Raw genomic sequence first — 22,649 nt, 5'->3', positions numbered from 1 at the left:
CTGGCTCCCACAGCTGGTGTGGGACCTCTCCCACCCCACCCCACCCCTCACTGGCATCAGCAGTGGGTACAGGGGGCTTCTTCCTGCTCCCTGAACCCCCTCTTCTGCCCCCTCTGCTGCAGGAGGGCTGTGCTTACACCAGCCAGCCTGAGCCTGTTTGCTCACAGGGCTGATGCTCCCCTTAACAGCATTTCCAGCAATAAAGGTGCCTGGCTAACCAAGCCCAGTCCTGACTCTGGGTTATTGTGGTGATCTGTCCTGCTCTGACACACAAAGGGCTCCCTGGGACCACAGCAACCTGGCTGTGGCAGGGAAAAGAAATATCCTTCCTTGGGGCCTGGATCAGGATCTCAGTTTTTTGAGCAAGTTTGGGCTTTTCTGATCCGTCTTGGTGCCACCATGTAACGCCAAAGTCTTTGAAACCACGAAGAGACAGCAGCACCCACTGTTAAGATCTGTGCCTGGAGAAGGCTGAAAATGCCCACAGGGATGTGACCCTGCATCCAAAAGGCAGGCCCAAGTCACCATGGGTGTGGGGAGGTGAGGGCACACAGGGAAGCACAGCACCATAAAGATGAAGAAAATGAGGCAGGAGCCAGCAAAGAGGGAAGAAACAAGGCTCTGTTTCCACCAGGCACAGGAAAGCTGGGCCATGATTTCCCTGCTTCTCCTCAGTTTGGATGGAGCTGGATGGGGTCTGTGCTGGCCTCACACAGGTCAGTAAAAGCATTTGCTCGTTCTAAGAGGAACACATGGATTTCTTTGAACCAAGGAGCTCTCAGCACCACGAGCTGCCCATCCATCCCCACGGGAGGAGGGGCACAACACAGACCTGGTCTGGCCTTTCCAATACTCAGCTTCAAGCAGGCAGTGCCCAGATTAGAGGGTGGCCTCAAAACATTAAGGGAAAATCAGCAGTGATTAATAGCTGTCAAATGTCTAATAATAACAGGTACATTTTTAGTGCATTTAGAAATACCAGGGTTTCCACCACCTCACCCTGGGCCACAGAGATCCTCAGCAGCTCTCAGCTTCATGGCTTTATTGGCTTTTTTGGACCACACATCCCCATAAAGTGTGGGAAGGCAACACCAAGCAGGATGAGGAAAACTGGGCAACTTTTTAAACATTTGAGATTATTTTTTCCTCTAAGAAACATTCAATTTTGCAGAGAGTAGAACTGAATTTTACTAAGCTTATTTTTTTTTTATGAAAAAGTATTTTTGATCTTTGGTTATGTGATGAGCTCTTCCCATCTCACCCCACGGATCCTTGATGGTAGTTTTTCATTTAAAATAATAAAGTTGATGTTGGTTAAACAAAATAATGCACTTTGAGAGCTGTGACTTCATCTCTGAGCGTGGCCCTGAGAAGGAGTGGAGACACCCACACTCCCAGCTGCAGCCAGCTGTGCCCCCCCAGGAGGAACACATTTCATGGGTAAGTTATTTGACTTCACTACTCTGCTTTGGAGCACTGAAGTGAAACAAAAGAGAAAAGAATAACAGGGGAGGGGAAGTCTGAGAGGTTTGATTGAAATAAAGCAAAGTTGTCTCAAAACATCTTGACCTTTGCTTGTGTTTTCTAGGAACACGATGTAATTAGCAGAAAAAAAAAAAAAAAATTAAACCCAAATCAATCAAAAGATGCAACTCCAGCTGAACAGGAGCACTGTGCAGGCTGGTTGTGGCAGCAGGGGATGAGTTGTGGTGTCCTAACAAGAACACATCGCTCTCAGGCTGTAACCAATATCCAAGTGCATTGGCAGCAGATGTTATTAATGATGCCAATACATATTTTCTTATTAATCTTCCATACTAGGCTTGTGTCTATCTGCAAATGATTATCATTCATTTTCCTGACAAATCTATCAAGACCATTTATTACTGTTCGGCAAAGGATCTTCTTTTAAACAAAGATTAATAACATTGCATTTTATCTGGCTGGCTGAGCCAAAGGAAATGAAATTAACAATGAGCCCTACAAACATGTCATCACTTTAATTTACCAGAAAATATTTTAAAATGTTATTTACAAGAATATACGCTGTGGTGGGCACAGTTTATTACAAAGGAAAGGAATCAAACCACAGGCATTTCAGCAGGGTGGAGAGTGAGCAAACAGGGCCCTATGAATTCTCTGGTTCCTCGCACTGGAGTTCTGGGACAAGGAGGGAGAGGCACCCACAGCATCTTTGGCATGCACGGATGGGCACCTGCCCAGGGAATTGCTGGAGGTGTCTGTTCTTCAGTTCAAGCGGGTCCTAAGCAGGATGCCAGCTCTCATTCCTGCAGGGAGCACTTCCCACAGAAGGGAATCCACCAGGGTAAAGCTGGTGGGGCTCTCAGGGAGAGAGAGGAGGGCACAGGCGGGCTGAGTGCCAGCACCCATCCATACTTTTGCTCCCCAAGAGGAAAAGAAACAAAGTCACTAAATTGACATGGTTGTTTCCTTTCTTCTGCACTCCCTTCTAGCTTTCCCTTCCCCTCTTTTGATAAAAATAATAACAACAACAATAATAATAAACATACACAAAGAGCCTATCAACGAGCCTATCCTACTTTTACTTGTACAGGTCTAAAATCATTCCAGGGGAGCAGGGAGGCCTACAGACATCCAGTGGCTCTGCAGTTCCTGCCTTGGGATCCTGTGTCACACCTGAGGCCACCTTCACGCCTTCCGTGCCTCTGTGTCCCAGGCAATCCCAGCACCTCTGTGTGTCCAGCTCACGGGGGTGACTGAAGCGTGTTCCATCTGCCACAGGCTGGCACCCAGCTGCCAGGGCTGCCATTCCAGCAGAGCCTGAGATCTCAGCAGCAGGAGCTGCAGTTCCAGGCAGTGCAGCATCACAGCCCTGCTGTCCAAGCAGGGCCAGATGGCACCACCACGCCAAGGATAACAAACAGACACTCTGTCCTCAGAGCCCGAAGCAAAGGCAGCCTGAGCTGACGAGTTGTTGCCATTTCTGATTCTCAGGAACAAGCTGTCCCAAAAAAAAACCTGCAGAGAGGCTCCTGGAGAGGTGCCTTGAACAACTGTGAGCCACAGGGTGTCCCTCGAGGAGTCCCTGTGCCACAGGAGCAGGGTGGAACAGTGCATACGTGTGTGCAAAACAGGAACATCTGCACACACAGCACCCAGCTCCTGCTCTGGGCTTTCTCTGCTGGGCTGTGGTGGGGCTGCTTGACAGGCACTGGGGACCAGGCACTGGGATGGAGATCATTAGGAATGGCTCCTCTGCCACTCTCTGGTTTAGACTAACCCAGCAACTTCTAATTCTTCATTTCTTTAATTCTTTATTTCTATGGGAAGGATCAGGGCAACCATTTTAAGAAGCCGATAAATACTGCAGCCTGTGTTCCAACCAGAAATGCTGTTCTGTGACTTGCTCCTGTGGCTTCCACAGAAGCAGCATCCAGTTTAATATGTGAGACTCATAACCAGCTCACACAGTGCAATAGTTCACTTCAGTTTGAAGAAAAAAATATTCTGCTGGAAGCACAGCAAGTAGCAGTGTCAATTTTTCATTAACCTACAGCCACTGTCTCTGTAGACTTACAGCTATGAGTAAGATTACAGTTATAATTTTTTTCTGGTCCCTAAGGGAAGGTGAAAAAAAACTTCTCAAAACTTTTAAGGTCATTAAAAATCCACCTTTAAATTGGAGGTAGTTTCAGTTTACTCTCATATTTCAAAATCAAATCTTAGCTGCAGCCTCACATCAAAGCAGAAATGTCAGTCACTTTGTTTCTACTTCTGTGAAAGAAGTTCCAGCTTATACACGAGTTGAATGCCAAGTAAATGGATTTTCCTGGGGAACAAAGGCAGCTTTCTTTTGTTTGTTTTAAACATATGTAAATAGAGTCCCAGGGGCTGAGCTGCCTGTCACTTTAACTAGGTTCACACTCATGTCACTCCAGCTGGTGATTTCTGACCGACCTCAGGTCAGGACTGCAGAAGTTTCCCTCCCCACTCCTGCACAGCCACATCCAGCAGCTGCTCGTGCCCTTCCCCTCCGGCCTCACACCTCAGCAAAGGGGAGGCACACTAATACAGATCCTTTTTTTGTCAGCTTCTCATTCTTTTGGGTTTGGTTTTGGTTTTGAGCTGTAGTTACAGAATCTCAGAAATGCTCTGGTCCTCTGTCAAAGCCACTGTGGTGGTCCTGAAATCTCTGGGCAGAGCAGAGCAGTGCCTGGAATCCCTGGATACTGCCAGTGACCAGCTGGGCTGTGCCCACACAGCAGCCATGGATCAAAGGCTGAGGCACCCACTGGTTCATGGTCAAGATGATGGTGGGCAGCGAAGAAACAGGAATGGATTAGTAAGAAAAAATGACCTTTTTTTTGTGTTTGTGTGTGTTTGGTTTAGCAGGAGGGTACCATCACTCTTGGCCTTCCTCTTTTCAGTACCAGGCACTCAAAGAGGGGAGTGTGATCCTCACAGAGCCAGAAGACACCAAAGAGGAGCAGGACCCCTCCACCTGCTCCTGCTCCTGCTCCAGGGGTCAGAGCTTGCTGCAAACAACACTGAGGGCAGGCTTTGACCCTTGTACGAGCCACACACTTCAGAGTTGGCATCAATGTTCTTGTGGGTCCCTTCCAGCTCAGAATATTCTGTGAAATCTACTCACTTTTTTTTTTTTTTTTTAATTTAAACCAGCAGATCAGTGCAAAATCGAGCACTTCATGCTTGTCATTTCCAAATGACTCGGGTTATATCTCAATCTTCAGTGAGGTTTTGGGTGTAAGACTGGGTAGCACCGAGGGATGCATCCATTTATAGGCTCTGCAAAAGCCGCAATTAAGGAAAATCCTCAAATACACGAAAAACCTCAGTTTTGATTGGCCACATTCCCACAACTTCTTGATAATTCAACTCGCTCGAGTATTATTCAGTGTTTTCCTTCTCCCTGCTTTTTTTATCTCTTGACAAGTTTACAAAGAGAAGAATGGAGCCGAGCTGAGCTGCATTCCATCCAATCTGCTGCCTCCACAAACAGCAGAGAAGCTAAATGAAGCCCAGAACATATGGCACTGTGCTGACAGAGCTCCCAAACTGGTTCTGCATGAGCAACAAGGAACATCTTGAAACGCACAAGACATATGTGTTTTAGGAAGAAGATTGAAGTGTTTCATAATAAAACAGGACAAAGTGAAATACAAGTGCTGTATAAAATTTTAATTAAAAACTGGTTTTACCCCTCGATGTGAATATACAATATGTTTCCCAGATGGATTTCATATTTAAGTATTATCCAAACCAGAAACATAAATGAGACAAATAAAGCCTTCAAAAATGGCACAGAGGCTAAAATGTATGTAAACACTAGATGACTGTGGTGAAAACAAGGCAGGCAGGGAAAGCAACCTCTTAGCAAGTGTTTACTACTGGAATCCTGAAACAGTTCCTACAGCTACAGTCAGAGTAACAATACAAATACAAGCATTAGAATTCACCACCACTTAGGGATGCAAATAGTGCTTTTGTTACTCAGGAGCTGTCCAGGCTATTTCCTACACTGATAATTCATGGTATAGAAGTGCGTAATTCATGGCATGCCAGGCATGAACACTCTCCTTGTCTGCCCTGCTGCCAGGCTCCCACCCTGCTGTGTGAAGTTCTCTTCATTCCATGCCATCAGCTCCACAGGCTTATGCAAGGGCCTGGCCACAGAACAGAATTTTTGTGCTGGCTCCTCAGGAGCAGTAAATCCTTATGAACCAGGAGGGATGTTGTTTTGCAGCAGCAAACTCCTTTCCCTGAGGAGGTAAGAAGGGGGCTCAGATCCCACTGCTCAGGCTGCAGGGATTTCTCTGCTGGGCCAGAGGCAATCACCCAGAATTGAAGGGAAATGCACACTAAGAAAAAGCACAATCTCTACATAGATCAAGCAAAGAGAAAGATTACAGTTCCTTTATGCTGCCATCCAGACAAATTATCACCGCGCTTCAGAGAATTTCTCACAAAGATAAAATGGGAACAAACCCCATGCCTTTGGCAAGCCAACACTGATAAAAGGAGCTACAGCCACATCTTTGAAGGGCTTTGGTTGATGATGTTTTGAATTCCATGGGGAAAGCAGCAGAAGCCAACAGTAATCAAGGGAGCCTGTGCTTAATAGCTCCTGTGCAATGGAAACAGGAATATTGGGGGTTTCAATCACTTCCCACAACGCTGCTGCATTTGTTGGAACTGAAAGGACCTGGGCAAAGAGCAATTCTCTGCTGCTCCCAGAGACATCACCTAAGGCAGACACCCCTTCTGTCAGGGAGGCAGCTCATCAAGATCGGCCCTAGAAGTGCTGTCCTCTCTCAGCTTCAAGTGTTCTCACTGGAACCAAGAGGCTCAATTTCATTGATTTGAAAGTTTCCTCAAATTCCTTGATTACTAAACAAATCTCCTGAGAAATTCTCAGCATCCTGATAATGACCACTCCATGACTACTGAAGTAATTAACACCATGGCCTTTCCTATGACCCAGAGATTCCATGTTACCAGATTTACACAGCAAGAGACCGCTGCTAAAAGGCTGAGAATTTTGTTGCATAGTTCAGTGTTTCAGAAAACATTTCAAGCTTAAAAATTGGGAAGAGCAGAATTATGTACCAAGTTATTCCTTCACATGGAGAGGGAAGGCAGAGATTCCTTCCAGCTTTCTCTGACAAACCCGTGGCACACCACATTAAATTTTCCACTGTCACACTGCACCCTTTGTTCCTGGGGAGAGGATGAGGGTAAATGATGCGGGGGATGTTAACAGTGCTGGTTAGCACGCAGAGCAAACAGCAGTAAGGCATCAGGATGGAAAAAAAAGTATATTTAAAAAAAAGAGAAAAAAATATCATAAGAACAATCAGTTTGAGGATATGAACCCAGATCATGCAGGAGACAGAAGCTGAGCAAGATACCAACTGCAAAGATTAGCTCCTAAGAGCACATGTAGTAAAGCAGCTCATTATCTTTTCTAGACCTCTCTGATCAAGATAGAAATCTATTAAATCTGATTAAGATTTGTTTAATAATTGTCTGATTAAAACATAATAAACCTGGAAAAATTAAAATAAAGCCTTTTTAGTAACCAGGAGATGAGCTGGGACTTTTCAGCCAGGCTTCCATAAAATAATTTCTTTAACATTCACCTCAGGATCCCAAAGCACTTCAGAGTCATTTAATTAAGCTTCAACAGAGCACAAACTCCCCATTTTACAGCTGAGGTAACAATGAGAAGGAGTTTGGAAAGGACTATTTAATACTGAGCCAAGCTAAATGTTCTGTTATTTTACCCTAAAAATAGATTCTGAACATCTCCAGGTAGATTTCTTCTCCCCTGATAATTTTGGCAGCCTCTGAAGTAATAGTAAAATTCAAACACGCGATGCACAATCTAAAGAACAGCCCTCATCACTTCCCAAGCTGCTCAGCTTTAGAGCATAGACACTGTTCCCCATCTATCTTACACAGCTGCTCCAACCTGTTCCCATTACTCCAGCCATCCCTATACTTCTTATCCTCAGTGGAGCAATTTAAGCTTCTCTTCCTCCAAGTCAAAAAGTTAGATAAGGCAAATCATTAAAGAGTTTGACATTTTTGCCTTTAATTCACATCAGGTCAATGACTTAGTGATTTCCAAAGCAGCTACTGCCAGCCAAGGATTTGCATTTCTTCTGAACACGGGCAGGCAGATTGTCTATAGCCAGCCCAAGATCCTAAACTGTACCAAGTTATTCATAGGAGAGAGGGAAGGGAGCAAGTAGGAAGCAGAGTCTGACTCACTAAAATGAAAGTGATTAAAATATTGCACTGATTGCATCCTGCAAGCACCACTGGATTCTGAACAGCTTTTGGTGAGAACACTCGTGGGTTATAATAACTTGGGGAGGGCAAGAGAGACACAGACTTCACAGAAAAGCACCAATTCACTTCTCATCTGGCCCATTATTGCCAGATTTGAGTAGGCAGCTTTCCTTTAGGAGATAAAACAGGGGTGGAATTATGCCATCCCACTGTCACTGGAACTTTGTAGACAGCAAAAGATAAGGAATGAGCAAAGAAAATGTTATTTAAAGCTCCACTCAGGCACCTATAAATTTGCATTTGAGAGAAGTGATTTAAATTGTATTAGAAGGCAAGGTGCACTAAACAATTAGAGTTTATTGCTGTGTTGGTTCAGTGCCTGAACCTCCACCTCTCCCAGGCTGCAGGGGCAGAGCAGCAGCTATGCTGAGAGCTGGGTGTGCTGGCAGGGCCACCTGAGAAAACAGGGGAAGGGAAAATGCTTCTGAAAACAAAGTGCAGAGTAATTGGGTCTGAAGTCACATTCCAGGGGAAAGTTTTCCATTTTCCAAACTGGATTCCCAGCACAGTGCTTGGAAGAGAGCACTCTGCTGTATCATGGCGTGAGCTGTGGAATGACTCTGACCCAGGAGAGGAACATCTCCTGCAGCAGCTGATTCAGAGAGACACTGAACACACATCTCCCTCCCAGCTGGAGCAGGGCCAAAGATACTCAGAGGCTGTCTGCTCCATTTCATGCTATGCTGCAAAAGAAGGCTACACTGAGAATATTTATACTGGTCAAAATTCAATAATGACATTTTTTTCTCCCATCCAGTTTTCACTTTTGCTGAAAAATTTTAATCTTTGATGAGAATTGAAGGTTGCCATATTACCACATGCTTCCTTTTTTAGCTAGGGGAATCAAACAGATATCCTTCAGCCACTCCTTGGACCCTTTGAAAGCACCACCTTGCTTTTTATAGTGGCCCCCAACCTTTCTCATCCCCGTTTGTATTCAGTTCATGGCAACTTGTGTCCTTCATTAAACATACAGGAAAACCCCACAACAATCCCTCAGCAGTCAGGCTTTCTCACACAGTGAACAAACAGGGACTGAAATCTGCTGGATTGCTGGGGAGGGAAAAATCAAAGAGGTTTTCTAAGACATGGAGCTAGATCAGGCCAAAGGGGAGCAGCCAATCTTCAGAAGACCAACTTTTACTCAGCTGTGACACTGGGGAGGGAATGCACAGAGAATATCGAATGAAAACTGCAGGATACTAGGAGAACACTGAATATTATGGCTCAGAAACTGCAAAAACCTTCAGGTTTCAACAGATTAATTTTACACCAAAAGCTTGGAAAGTATTTTTCAGAATCTGCCCTGCCTATTTAGGATCTACTTCAATATAAGTACTCCTCTGAGCAGGAAGAAAACTATTGCTCTGTGGACTAACATGGGGTCACTGGAGAGAACAGTGAACACCAGGTCCTGGTAGCACAGCCCTCCATGCCTTCAGGGACACAACTTGGCAAAGTTCTGCTTTTCCCTTCTGCAATAAAAAGTGTCCTGGCACCTCACAGAGAGACTCAGCACTTCTCCATAGCAGGCCCATAGCAGGTGCCACTAATGCCCTCTGAAAGCACTAATGTGCTAAGTGGCAGCAGGGACAGGAAGTTATCAGTGTTAATCCACTTCAACTGGCCCAACAGTTACAAGAAATAGAAATGTCAGTGTGTGAGACACTTCCTCTGAGAGTGCCCTTGCCTGAAACAGCAGCACACAGCCCCTCCACGTGCCCTCCCACCAGCGGAATTGCTCACCAACTGCTTTCTCAAATCGATTATGTTGTCTCAGCATTAAAGGAGGGAAGGCAGAATAGACTGACTTTTTGTTTATGTAGGCATGCTGGCAGGTTCCAGTCATATGTTGTGCCATCTGTACTGCTAGCTTTATCCTCTATCTAATCACAACAGGCAAAATGGCATTGGTGGAGCTGCCTCTGTTTGCTCAGAGAGGGAGGCAGCCAGAACAGGCATTTGTTTTTTCCACATTCTGGGGGAAGCAGGAGATGGACACTCTTGCCCTTTTAAAACATTCAGCTTTTCAATGGATGGGCAATTTGCCCTGGTCTGCTAATGTGGGATCTGCTCAGTGCAAGGCTGAAAAGGTTCCATCCCTGGGGAAAGCATCGAACTGCTGATGAACATTTGGTGGCCTTTAGCAAAAACGAAGTGATTGCTGCCAACAGGATCCCAGCAGACCGGGAAGGACAGGCTCCAAATGAGGTGGGATTGTGATGCAGGAATTTCAGAAGGCCTGTACAGAACACAAGGAGCTTGCTGGCTAGCTCTGGTCTTTCCCCCTGCACAGTCCTTTCTTATTCATATTTTTAAAATGACAAGTGTATTGGCAAATGTCATGGCTGCATTTAGGAGAACACAGAAGTGTTCAAATGCAAAGGCTGTGTGAAGATGACATTTCATCTCACACAAAGGCTGCTGGGCTGGGTGGTTTTCTTTTAAAATCTCACGGTATTAGAACACTTGTGACTAAAGGTGCTCAAAACCACTTCAACTACATGGCTATGGGTCATGTTTGTGCCATTCTCCAAAATAAACAATTCAAAGGCAATTGTCTAGAAAACAATTCTCTTTATCCTAGGTGGGTCACTTTTAAACCAGCAATCACATTCACCTTCTCCTTTGGGTCCCCTCTCTGACCAACAGGACATATTGCTTCTTCAACCAATTCTGTTAAAGTTGCTAAATAGATTTAGATATTTAATAAGAACTGGCTGCAGCTGAAACCTGAGTTGATGTCACACAGGAATGTCCAGCAGGCCTATTAGTCTTCAAATTACTCTATTTTCAGAGTCTCAAAGGAGCAACACCATCTTGCTTAACTGTGGAGGGGATTTTTTTGTTAGGGATTATTTGTTTCTTTTTAGGGTGTGAATGATAATTATATTTTCCTTTTTCAGCCCAGGCCAATCCCCATTTCTCCAAAACCCTGCTTGACCATAAGACACCTTAAAAAATAGAGTACAAATGTTGTTGTATAAAAATAGGTTTAGTAGGAAATACTGTATACTGTGTGTTTTCAGGTGAGTTACTTTCAGGAATGTGTTTTGTGGTCTGTAACAGCACCAGCAGTTTTTTCGTACATCTCTCTGTATATTTTTGCGAAACTCTTCTCCAAGATTGCTCTGGCAGGCTTCTCTTTGTACACAGCTGCAGGACCAGACCAACATTCACCACTATCCAAGTGAACAGGAGCGTTGTGCTGCCCTGGAGAGCTGTCAGAGGAAAGAAGATAAGAAACAACGATCAAACCAAGATATGGAAGAGGAATCAGTGGCACAAAACCAGCAGAAATACCAATGTAGAGCTGCTTAGCACGGATTACCTTCCACAAACCAAAATAAAAACTGCACTGCAGCTACTTTTAAGAAATGGGAACCACCCCCCACCATGTTATTCATCCACACAAATCCTCCCCCACTTATCTGAGTACACTTTGTAATGCCCCTCAAATAGAATTAATTTTCAGAGAACTTACAGTAATTTTGCTGTATTTTTGCAGGCTGTGTAACTAGGCAAGAGGAACACAGTAGGTTTTTTGTGTCCTTTGAAGGTGAAATTGTAACCACAAGCAGCTATTTCAATATGAAGACAATCTATCAGGGGGATATTAAATTACTGTGGCTGCAGCTGTAAAGTGCTCTATTGGAAGCATCATGGATTAAGTTTTCTACCAAATATATTTTGATATAGTGGCAATGCAGGGTTCCTTCCCCACCCCATCTTCTGTATCACTGTTCGAATACCAAACACAAATACAGTCTCATCTTTCAGTTGCTTTGAGAAATTATTCCTTAGATCTATGAAGTGAAATTTATACTCTGCAAATCATTACAAAACACTGCCAAGTCTGAATAGTTTATATCTCAACATCATGACTATCTGCTTCCTCTTGATACTTTCAAAACAAAGGTTTGTGTCATATAATTAAATGAGCAATTTCCCTGTAATAAAGCATGAAACAAGAAGCTCAAAAATCATCAGAAAAAATTACAACTGAGATGACATTTTTCACATCTGCTCAGAGATTTAGGCACTTAAGACACTTAAAAATTAGGACTGAGTTATCTTCAGCTTTTGCAAATGTTCTCTGGGAAATGAAACTGGAAATGTAAAGTTTAAAGTGACCATCTTCACTTAGGAAATGGATTACATTTCACAGGGAAGCTTTACAGCTTCTTATATACATGTAGTTTATTAATGATAGTGTCTTCTGCAATCAAACCAGTACTTAATACTTCATCTTCAAGTTAGTATCAGCCAACATATGACAAAATTGAAAGAAACCTTAAGCCACATCCATGAATACATGTATTCAGCTGCATCAAAACACAAGGTTTTCATCTGAAGAACAGAAAAGGGGAAGAAGAGGAAGATGTAGGATCAGTTTTCTAAATTCACATCTCTAAGCTTCTACTGTCCCATGGGAAAAAAAACAGAAGGAACAGCTTATGCTTTTAAACTTCTTACACTCAAATATTAGGGTGATGCCAAACCTACACCAAATAAAACAAGACCTCTTGTGTGGCTCCAATATTAAAAAGAGAGGAAGGCCACTTTCACACTTATTCAAAAAGGCTCCATCATTTCAAGTCAGTCAATGGTATGGAACAAATTTAAATCTGTTTATCATCCCGAGTTAACTGTGCCTCACACTTTGGACACAAAGAAACCAACCTACCAACAAAATCAACAGAGCAGTTATACAGGCCTGTGTCAAATGAAGAGAAGTCAATACTCTGGGGACTGATCTACGACTGCAGTTTCACCTCCTCCTTCCTGCAGTTTGTGGTACCTCATTTCTGATGGAGAATTCTCAGGCCAACAAGCAAGGCACAGCACTTGTAACTATACAACAAACAGCTCTGACACTCTTTTCCTTGGAATCCATTTCCAGCAGCAGCTTTGTGCTTGCCTTTTCTTCTCCTGAAAGCTCAGACACTCAAAAAAAGCTAGAGACACTCAAAATCCAACACTTTAACTGCAGTAAAGACTCAAAAACCAACAGTAACTTCTACAGGTTCCTTATTCTGGTACTGAAAAAGACTTATAAAAAGGTTTAATTTTCCCTTATCTTTTTGGAGAGGTGTGTGTGTTTTCATGCATTTCCATTAGCCAGCCTTTGTGCATGAGATACCTGGACAAAGCTACAGCCAAGTTAGGGAAGATTCCCTCTCCTGTCTCAACTGGAAACCAGCTGACAACCTGAGCTAAGCAATCTGGGAATTACACTCACAAATCATATTAACAGCAGGATTTCTGCACGCAACTCCCTGCTCTGAAATACCTGTCATATGCTTTTGTTCCCTCATACATCTCCTTTAAGAGTCCCAGAAGTTCTTTTCTGAGTGAATCATATACTAAATATTTCACAAAACACAGACCTTTTCCTTACTCCCAGCGGTTTTCAATCATCCATCTACTTTACTGCCAGCATTTGGTCGACAGTAGCCTGTCCTTCCATGAACTCTGTCTCTGTCCTTGTATCCTGTTTATGAGCACTGTGGCAAACACTCAGCAGTCTGACTGTCCTCGAGGCCTTTATGTCTCACCCCCAGTGCTGCTGGCCTCTAAACCCAAGGAGCAGTCCCTTCCCAACCCCAGTGCCACACTTCATATCCCATCACTTCAGCAGTCTGGAGTATTAAGGTTTTTTTTCCATTTTTTTCATGGTCTGCAGTTTCAGCACAAATCTCCAAGTCCCAAAGCTGCCTCAAAACAAAAACTTGCACTTTCTCTCTTACAAACACATCCTAAACAATTTAATTGCCCCAGCTGTCAGGACAAAGGATAAGGGAGCAGAAAGGCTACACAGAATGCAGGAGTGAGCACAGGTACAGGAGACACAACTGCAGCAGCAACTTCACAACCATATGGAAATCAGAGTAGCCCCTTGCACAGAGTGAATTACAAATCACAGAGATTTTTAAAGAAGCCAGCAAATCAGAAATGAACTTTTTGGACCTTATAAATTTCAAGTAGAAGTTTGTTATGGTACCCATATTGAAACACCCTCCTTTCGGGGATATACAGTGGTGATCTGGAGTGCCATTGTTAGAAAACTGTGTGTACTCAACTATCAAAATAAAGCCTTTTCTAATGGCAGCACCTCTCAAGTATAGCACCACAGTTCTAGGACTTCTCCCTAGCCATAGGAGCCCAAAAAACACTTCCAATACTTAGTATCTTTCCTCCAACAGGTACCCAAAACATTGTACAAAATACTGTGTGCATACACACAGAACATCAGTATTGGTAACTTCTACTACAGAAGTAATCAAAATCAATTTAATTGGTATCTCATAAGTAAATTATTCAAATTAAACCCTGGTGTAGTGGTTTGGAATAGGAGGAAAATTTAGGGAAGTGATGCAGAAGCTTTTTGTGTAACTGCCAGTCTGTTGAACTGGCATGTAACTCCTCATGTATGTGAGGAGTACACAGAGTAATTAATGTGCATAAACCAGGTTTTTAAGATCTCAGGTTTCCAAGACAGCTTCTAAAATACAGCATGCTGTATCACTAAACTATACCATATAAGTTTGCTGTATACTTTTGGAAAATGCTTTTCTTTTCCAAATATCTGTTTTGCAAAAAAAAAACCCAAAAAACCTAAAAAACCAAAAGAGAGACAATCCAAAAAACTCAGCCTCAAACCATATTACTAAATAAACTTAACTTATTTTTGCACTCCCATAGTTGTAAGAAAAAAAAAAAATAACCAAGTGATTATTTTAAAAGTGACATTTGCCCTCTGGTTGACAAATTCCAAAAATGTCTGCCCAAGAATCATTTTTATAGCCAAGTTCAGTTCCAAATTCAGTGTTTTATGAAGACTATATGACACAGTGCCAAACAACATCAAAGGCATAATTATATTTAACTCTATTTTGCTTTTAGGTGAGAAAGCTTAGTATGAGTAAAGCCTCCTGAAACCTTTTCCCTGTGCAATATAGGAGAAAGCTCAAAATGGGAAGAGAAATTTGTAGCTAAATGTAAAGGGCAATATTGAGTATGACAGTTTTGTCTTGGTCAGAGAAAAACTCCATACCTGGTCCGCAGCTCACTCACAGTTAAGGGTATATTATCTGAGGGTTCTCTTGTCTGAGGCAAATCATCCTAAAAAAACCCAGAAATCAAATTCTCATTACCTTGGTTTCTGATTACAATGATCTCATTTCAAAAATACTTTCTTTCCATTTAAAAGACTATTAAAGTACTTACATTTCTTGGGGGAGAAAGGGACAAAGTGTAATGAGCCAAATGCCATTTATGAACACTTTTAATTAAGTTCAGTACAATTCAGCTAATAATTTTCAGGTAATAAACTGGAAAGAATTTCTTGACAGTGTAGATCTAGAGAACTGCGCAGACAGCAGAAGCTTCAATAACCCCAACAAACCCCAATAAACACGTTGGCAAAATGCTATGAAACCTACTACTTACTGCTTTTGTGTTCCTTGCAGAAAAGAGGAAAAAACCCTAAAACTTATTATGTTATCTATTTAATGTGTTTTACAAGACAGAAGCATTCCACACATCTCAATTCTTGAATTTCATATCCAAGGTTGAATACATGCTTACTGAACTTTAAAAATAATCTGATACACTTAATGACCCTTCAGTTAGGTATTATCAGTTGCTAGAATGCAGTTTTACCTTCCAAACGCTATCTAGACATTAATTAACCCAAATTTGCCCTCTTAAACAAGGAAGAAACAAAACACCCATGTGGAGGGAGCCAGCTGCTCACCTGAGATGGGATGGCAGAAATTCCAGCACACACAATCATGTTCACTCTACTCTGAAGAGCAAACACCTTACTTAAGGGGTGATATTAAGTGATGCTTTCAGCACAAGTCAATTGCTGTAAGGATTACTAAACAAAGTCATCTTTCATGCTATAGGAGAAATAATTGGAAAAAAGACTGCAGTAAAAATAATCACACTTGCTGGCAACACAGAACTGGGAGAAAAGACAATAAATATAGTGGTAGATGGCAATAAGATGCACATCAAGCTGAACAGCAGCATATGGATGAGGAAAAACCTGAAAGAATTTATTGTGGTGAAATACAAGGTAATAAGTGTGTTTGTAAACAGAAGAGCTCTCTGCCTTCATAGACTACATAACACTGAAGAGGAAATGGGGTACAGTGGTAAATAAAATTCTGTAGCATTTGCCAGAGGCAAATTATGTTCTGGAAAGCAAAAGGAGATGGAAACAATACTGTCACAATGTCACAGCAGAAGGGTACAGTGGACACCCCAAGGAATCTGCAGCAGAGCTCTAGTCTACAAAAATACAACTATTTTTGTAGAGCAGTATGAAAAAGAAATTTTAAAAGACACAGCTATATGCTTCTGGGAATAGTTATTTAGTATTAGGCTCTTTGGAGTGAAACAGAGTAAGAGGTACTTCTTAACCTTTCAAAGGTTGAAGAGGATCTAGACTGGAGCCAGATCTGCTCACCACATTGCCAGTATATTTGCTTTACTACTCCCTCACTTTCAAGATGACCCATTTACCTCAGCCATCCACTGTGCAACACCACAGCCTCGATTTTGGGCCATGTGGGGAAGCACAACCAATCCTGGTGTATTTTACAGCACTCACTGCAAGAACTGATTATTTTTCTTTTTTCACCAGGTCAGCTGCTGTTAGCATGGCTTTCACAAGGCAGCTCTACACAACTATCCAACACCACACAACTTCTCTGTAGCATCCTTCTCTTCCTTTTGCTCAGTGGAAGAAAACCAGAGTGAGAAAAATGGTCCTTTGCCAGCACTGGTTTGATCAGGTTGGTAATTAAAGACCCAATGCCTTAATAGCTCAAATTTATAGGGCAGAAGCACAATGTCTGCAGAGTCTTTTGAACTGTATGAAGGGACCATGTAACCAATCATTCAACTGTGCTTATCATAAAGTCATAGTTTGAGGAAAGCTGTCAAAAACCACTGGAGATAGTTCAGGCTGTACAAGTGTTCATTGCTATGAACACTATCAGGAAATCCAGTTTGTTATCTTAAGTTCATTGAAACAACAGGGGAGCATTTGACATGATTTGTACTTATTCTGAGTGGAAACATAGAAAAATATCATGGGCATCTTCTATTTGAGAGGCAGCAGCAGCTCACAAAATCATAACATTCATGTAATAACTGGGGAGGTACAGCATGAACTAAATCAAACAGTCTTAGTATGCAAGATTTTTCTGAGTTAAAAACAAAACCCGCAACAACTAAGGTAAAAATGAACATTGAACAGAAATGAGAAAATAATCAGATAAAGTGAGAATGAGGTGAGACAATGAGCTGCCCAACATGGGGACATGAATAAATAAACAAACAAACAAGTAAATAAATAAGGATTTCGGAGTGAAGACAGATGTTCTTCAATCCATCTTGCAGGAATGGATCACTTTGCTGTGGGTTTCCTGCAGTCAGTGGAGTCCTCCCATCCCAGCCAACCCAGCAGTGCTGCACTGCCCTTGCTGTGGGGAATGTGCTGGGGGGACATCAGGGCTCCCACGCGTTTTATCCCACTTCCCACTGATACAGGGAACTGCAGCCGAGAGGAAAGGTGGACAGCTGGGGACAGTAGCAACTTGAAATTGCACCAACATTCAAAAGCAGATTTCTGTCAACATTCTATTTTCTAAGATAGAAACTGAAGCAAAAAAAGATGCCTTTCTCCACTTTGGGAGACTTATGTCTCTTCTACCCCACCAATAACATTTCTGAGTTAGATTGCCAGAGCTCCTCACCATCTTAAATCACAATCATCATTATGATAATTGTATCATAATCATCTCTCATCCTTACAACCTTTCTATCCTACCTTTCTTTTGCCTCACCTCACACTCAAGATTCTAAATTCTCTGCAGATGAACAATCTTCTTATTCAGCTGGTACAATGCTCTGGCATTTTTTCGAGAAACTGTGTTTCTCAAAATCACAATAGGAAAAAATTTTGTCTGTCTAAAACCACACCTCAAAATTTCATCCAAGGTAAAATATTCTGTTCCCGGGTGTAATCTCGTTAGACAAAGAGCTCTGTTCATTGATAGCCAGGTAATTAAGGGAAAAAAAGCTCACATCTGAAGAATAATATTAGCTCTAGAAACAGCTGGATATATGCAGCTGCTGATGTGCAGCTGCACAACATGTTAGGCCTTGATGTTCTACACATCTGTAACATTTTTTGCTTAAATTGGGAGTGGAGAATCAGAATATAAAAAACCCCACACCCCAATATAATTGCTCTCAATAAGCCATGAGAGGGTTGCCTGTACTACTTCATAAAGGCGAAAGATAAAGAGGCTTCTGAAATAAGTGTGAAACAGTTGAGCTCACACACCAAATCCATATTTTCTACAATCAAGGCTGTCCCAAAGGACAACATTATAATAAATCCAAGACTGTAGGCACAGTTCTTTTTTTCAGCAATTTCAGAGAAGAGAAAGATTGAGTTTGCAGTCAAACTTACAAATATGAGGCGCTGTCTAGCACTGTGTGTCCTTAAAATATTTTTCACTCTTTTATGGATCTCATCTCCATTTGCTGGTGAAGGCCAACCAGTGCTAAATCTGCAAGAGGAAGAAGAAAAACAAAGTGAAGAAACAGTTTCTTGTTGAAAAACTCATTGATTCAGATTTCTTTTTCATTTTAATTATGAAGCATGCATTACCTCCTTCTACTTGGAACACACACAATGTTTCAATTTTATTCTTTTTCTCCTCTGGGGTACAAGTAAAGAAACATTTCAAAGCAGTGCATAAACAGTAAGCAGCCACAATACCAACAGAAGATGAAAAACATTGAAAATGTTGATGATTTTGTAACTTGAGTAATATTTCTGTAATGTTTGTGTGGTCCCTACAGAATAAAAAAACCTATACTATTCCCAGTGATCAAGTTTCATTTGCCTCTCTTTAAAGGAAGTACTGCACACAAAGTTCTTTTCACTGGAATAAAGCTAAAGGAAGGTAACCCCAATGCATGCAAATTGGAAAACACATGGAGTCAAAAACTTGCAATTGCAGTCTTTATTTCACAAGAAGAACTGCATTTTAAGTTTTCTTGTTTGTTTTTTTTTTTTAATTTTAAAAACTAGGTAGCTTGCTTGGTATGAGTAATTTAAACCAAACAGCTACTTTTGGATTTTACCTTGTTGTTTTGGATTATTTTTTTCTACTTTACTTAAAAAAAACATTCTCATCCTTCTCAGAAGCTCATCCTTCTGAGCAAGTTTAGAAGCTAGCAGAAATTTCATATCAATAAATATTCTCAGTCTCTTAAGGGAGGCAACTAAGATTTTATAGGATTGTTTACGTGCCAACCATGTACATCAAAAAATACATTAAAAATGTATTTTTTTTTTAATAGACATCGATAGAAGGAAAGAATAATTGGAGCAAAGTTATGAAATGCTTACTTACACAAGCTCATCGCACTGGAAAGAAACAGAGCACCAAATGAAGATTGTGCATCTTCATTTCAGTGTTGCCTAAGCTCTGAGAGCTTGACTTGGCACCCAGAAAATCCCATCTCCTGCTGTGGTATGATGGTAATGTGAGCACGGGTCACTGGGCGAGCTGTGAGCTGGCAGAGCAGGCACTGCAATCTCAGCTGCTGAACAGCCGCCAGCAGCAGCACGGAGCTGCCATGCCCTGCCTGCACCAGGAGCACCAGCAACACCGACACGCTTTGGTGGCTTCCCAGATTTGATGCAGTGGAGAAACAGCATCTGAACCCTGAGATTCCACAGTCTGCTCTGGGAGTGCCAGCTTTTCTGCCTTCCTCTCTCCCAGTTATCACAAATCCCCAGTCTGATTGTGCCTGGCTCAGTTCACCTTCACCAAACCTCCAGAAATTTCAATACAGCTAAAGAATTGCCCAGCTCCATTCAAAAAGAACAAACCAAGTACACAGAGAAAGCTTCAGTGCAAAACAAGCAGCCTGGCAATGTAAAAATTAATGGAAGCAGGATCCCAAAAGTGGGAAGTGCCAGATTGTCTTGAAGGTTGCAGGCAGGCAACCTGCATAGAGTTCTTTGCAATCTTTTGGATCACTCCTTTCATTACCAGAGACAGAGACTGAAAAAGAACTAGAAAGTAATCAGTTTTTTGTTTTTGAGTAATCTTTTTCTGTTTTCTTTCATGTAAGCAACTTATTTGGATTAAATTATTGTTGTTTGTATGTCCAAAATATCCCTCTCTTGGCTCTAAACAGCATGAGTATTTTCAGCTTATTTATGAGTTTCTTTAAATCAATTCATCTACTAGAAAATGCTTCTATTTTTCTTCAGGAAAGGGTGCCAAGAAATGACACAATATTGGAAGTATGTAACATATAATCTATATGGGGATGTATTTCCACGTTTCTAAAAATTTTATCGTTGTTTATCCTTGGATCACTACAAGCAGGAATTTTCACCAAGTTGTCTACAGCATTAATATTTTTATCTTGAGACTTTTACAATTAATTCCAAACCCAAGAACATGTATGGCAAATTCATACTGTGCAGTTCTTTTGCACTCTAGAATGCAGCAATCTGTTGCACTAAAAGATTTCACATAACTTCTTCTAAAGGAAAGCAAAATGCTTTGAGAATTTTGTTAGGGGAGAAAAGCACTGCCTTTAAAGAAACAGAAGTGTGAGACCCTTAAGCAGAAAGGAATGTTAATTTCCTAATGCAGTCAAACCCCATTTTATGTATTGCATTACAATGCACGTGCTCTACCACTTGTGTTTTGAAAAAAAAAACACTTTCTTTTTTTAAAAGAAGAGAGGAAAGGGAAAGGGTCTGCAGTGATACTATCATCTTATGGCTTCCCATTAGAATTTACAACATTTACTGATATTAAAGGACCTCTGAAATGCACATTTAAAAATCTGCATCCTAGATGCAGTAAGAGTGAGTCATTTCCCACTTGACAAATAAAAAATAGAGCCATGAAGTCATGGCATTTTCCCTTATTTATACAGCAGCTGCTGTTCTGCCAGCACTAAGGTTGCTTGCTCTGGGAAGTTGGAATAGATTGCCTTTGGGAAATAAATTTTATGAAATTCGTATGTAAGACTTCAGGTCATTGTTATTAATCGTAAATTTACAAACATCTTTGGAGATAAATGTATTTACTTTTGGGAAAAAAGAAAAAGGAAAACCCAGCTTGCTATTGTATTCAGTTAGAAAATACATGGCTATGTCTGCAAGAAGAAGATTTAAGTACTTAATTCGAGAACTATTAAATTCTTTCTCCGGGTGATTTTATGGTTCAATCCACTAGTGTGCGCTGTGGTATAACAAATGTTGGCCTCTCACACAGACCCCAAACTTCATTTACCAAAAAAAAAAAAAAAAAAAAAAAAAAAAAAATCAAAACCTTAAGTGTGATTAAAAATGGTATCAGCTTCTTTTTAATTAGCTTTTCTAGTATTTTTATTGTTTAATTTTAGCAACAACTATCGGGTCTAATCCACGTTTAAAGAATAATGTTAATATTTGCCAACTGAAATGCAACTAAAATAAAATCATGCCTGAAACACAACGATTATAATCTGAAGTGAAACCTTTTTATGATATTCTAACTCTCCTACTGGAAATACTTTATAAAACAGGCTTTATTGCACAGCTTCTGGGAGTATAAATAAAGGGATTCCATTTGCCCAAAATCACCAGTAACAACTCTTTAAAATGACCAGCTACTTATTTATGTGATTAAGGTGTCACTATCATATTGCAGTGTTCAAAGGAAAGTAATTTCATTTCAATGACTGTTTGTCCTGATAAATGAAATAAACTCCTACAGCTGTATTCTTTTTCATACTTTCAATTTTCCCTGGGACTTGCAAACATTCTGCAGTTACATCAGTTTAAATTGTTTATTGATTCCAATAGATTGTATAAACACTTTGGAAATATAGCTCAGTGACCTAGAAAAAGCCAGATCAATCAGAGAACTTTTCAAGATTAATTTCAAAGATGTTGTGTTGAGTCCGATCAAGGAAACAGAACCATTTTCCCTTGTAATGTGACTAAAAGGCATTTATTTTCTTTTATGAGATAAGGATTTTTTTAAGGTCATACAGACAACATCTACCTTGATGGAAAAAAAAAAAAAAAGAAGAATCCAAACAGACAGTGTAGATTTTGTGCTAAAGATTATTTTCATGTATAATTTTATCCGTTAGGATGAAATACTCCATTAGAAATGCAAACAGGATACATCCACCCATGTACTCTACTCAAACAGCAGCTTGCAAACTTGAGAGCTGTAATAAATAGGAATTTTTAAATGTCAGACAATCCAATCATCCACTTGCACACAGCAAAAACATTAATATCACATTTCAGCAGGAGATATTAATGCATTTCCCATCAGCAGAATTAATGCCAGAACCTTGTGCAGAGTATTTGCAGCGGCTCTCGTGACCCCTTCCCCCTCATGGCAACCCCTGCCTTGGGAACAATTCTGTGCATGTGGCCTCCATGAGAATTCATCAGCTTCAAAGACACAGTCCTCATGCTGAGCAAAGCCACATCCAAGGACAAACCATCACAGGACAGAAATCAATGAAGTTCTGCAGTACCAGATTCACAACTGCAGAGAACCCGACTGTCACTGGGGGGAAGAGGGAGTAAGAACACTCAAAGCTGAGTATAACCTGCAAAAAACACAATCTGCAAGAACTTACACATAGAACAGGAGAGAGCCCCAACAAAACAAAAAATACTTAACTCTGAAATAAAAAAAACCCACCTCACATATTTTATATCTATT

The 22,649-nt window shown here is 41.2% G+C and overlaps 1 protein-coding gene across 3 annotated transcripts in view; it reads right to left on the bottom strand.

Annotated features, from left to right (window-relative positions):
- Window positions 1-5,160: 5,160 nt before the first annotated feature.
- Window positions 5,161-22,649, bottom strand: part of SPATA6 (spermatogenesis associated 6) — a 41,818-nt gene continuing 24,329 nt past the window's right edge. For 2 of the 3 annotated variants that reach the window (XM_072932618.1, XM_012575271.5), the window contains 3 exons: window positions 18,353-18,452; window positions 14,915-14,982; window positions 5,161-11,078 (listed from right to left, as the gene is read on the bottom strand). In XM_072932618.1, the coding sequence (XP_072788719.1) occupies window positions 10,898-11,078; window positions 14,915-14,982; window positions 18,353-18,452 (349 nt within the window). In that variant the 3' untranslated portion in view covers window positions 5,161-10,897. The remainder of the gene's footprint in view (window positions 11,079-14,914; window positions 14,983-18,352; window positions 18,453-22,649) is intronic. The other variant, XM_072932619.1, reaches the window with a different exon arrangement.

Source organism: Taeniopygia guttata, chromosome 8, assembly GCF_048771995.1.
Source record: "Taeniopygia guttata chromosome 8, bTaeGut7.mat, whole genome shotgun sequence".
Lineage (NCBI taxonomy): Eukaryota > Metazoa > Chordata > Aves > Passeriformes > Estrildidae > Taeniopygia > Taeniopygia guttata.
Note: the sequence above shows the minus strand (reverse complement) of the source record. Positions and strands in the feature narration are given on the sequence as shown.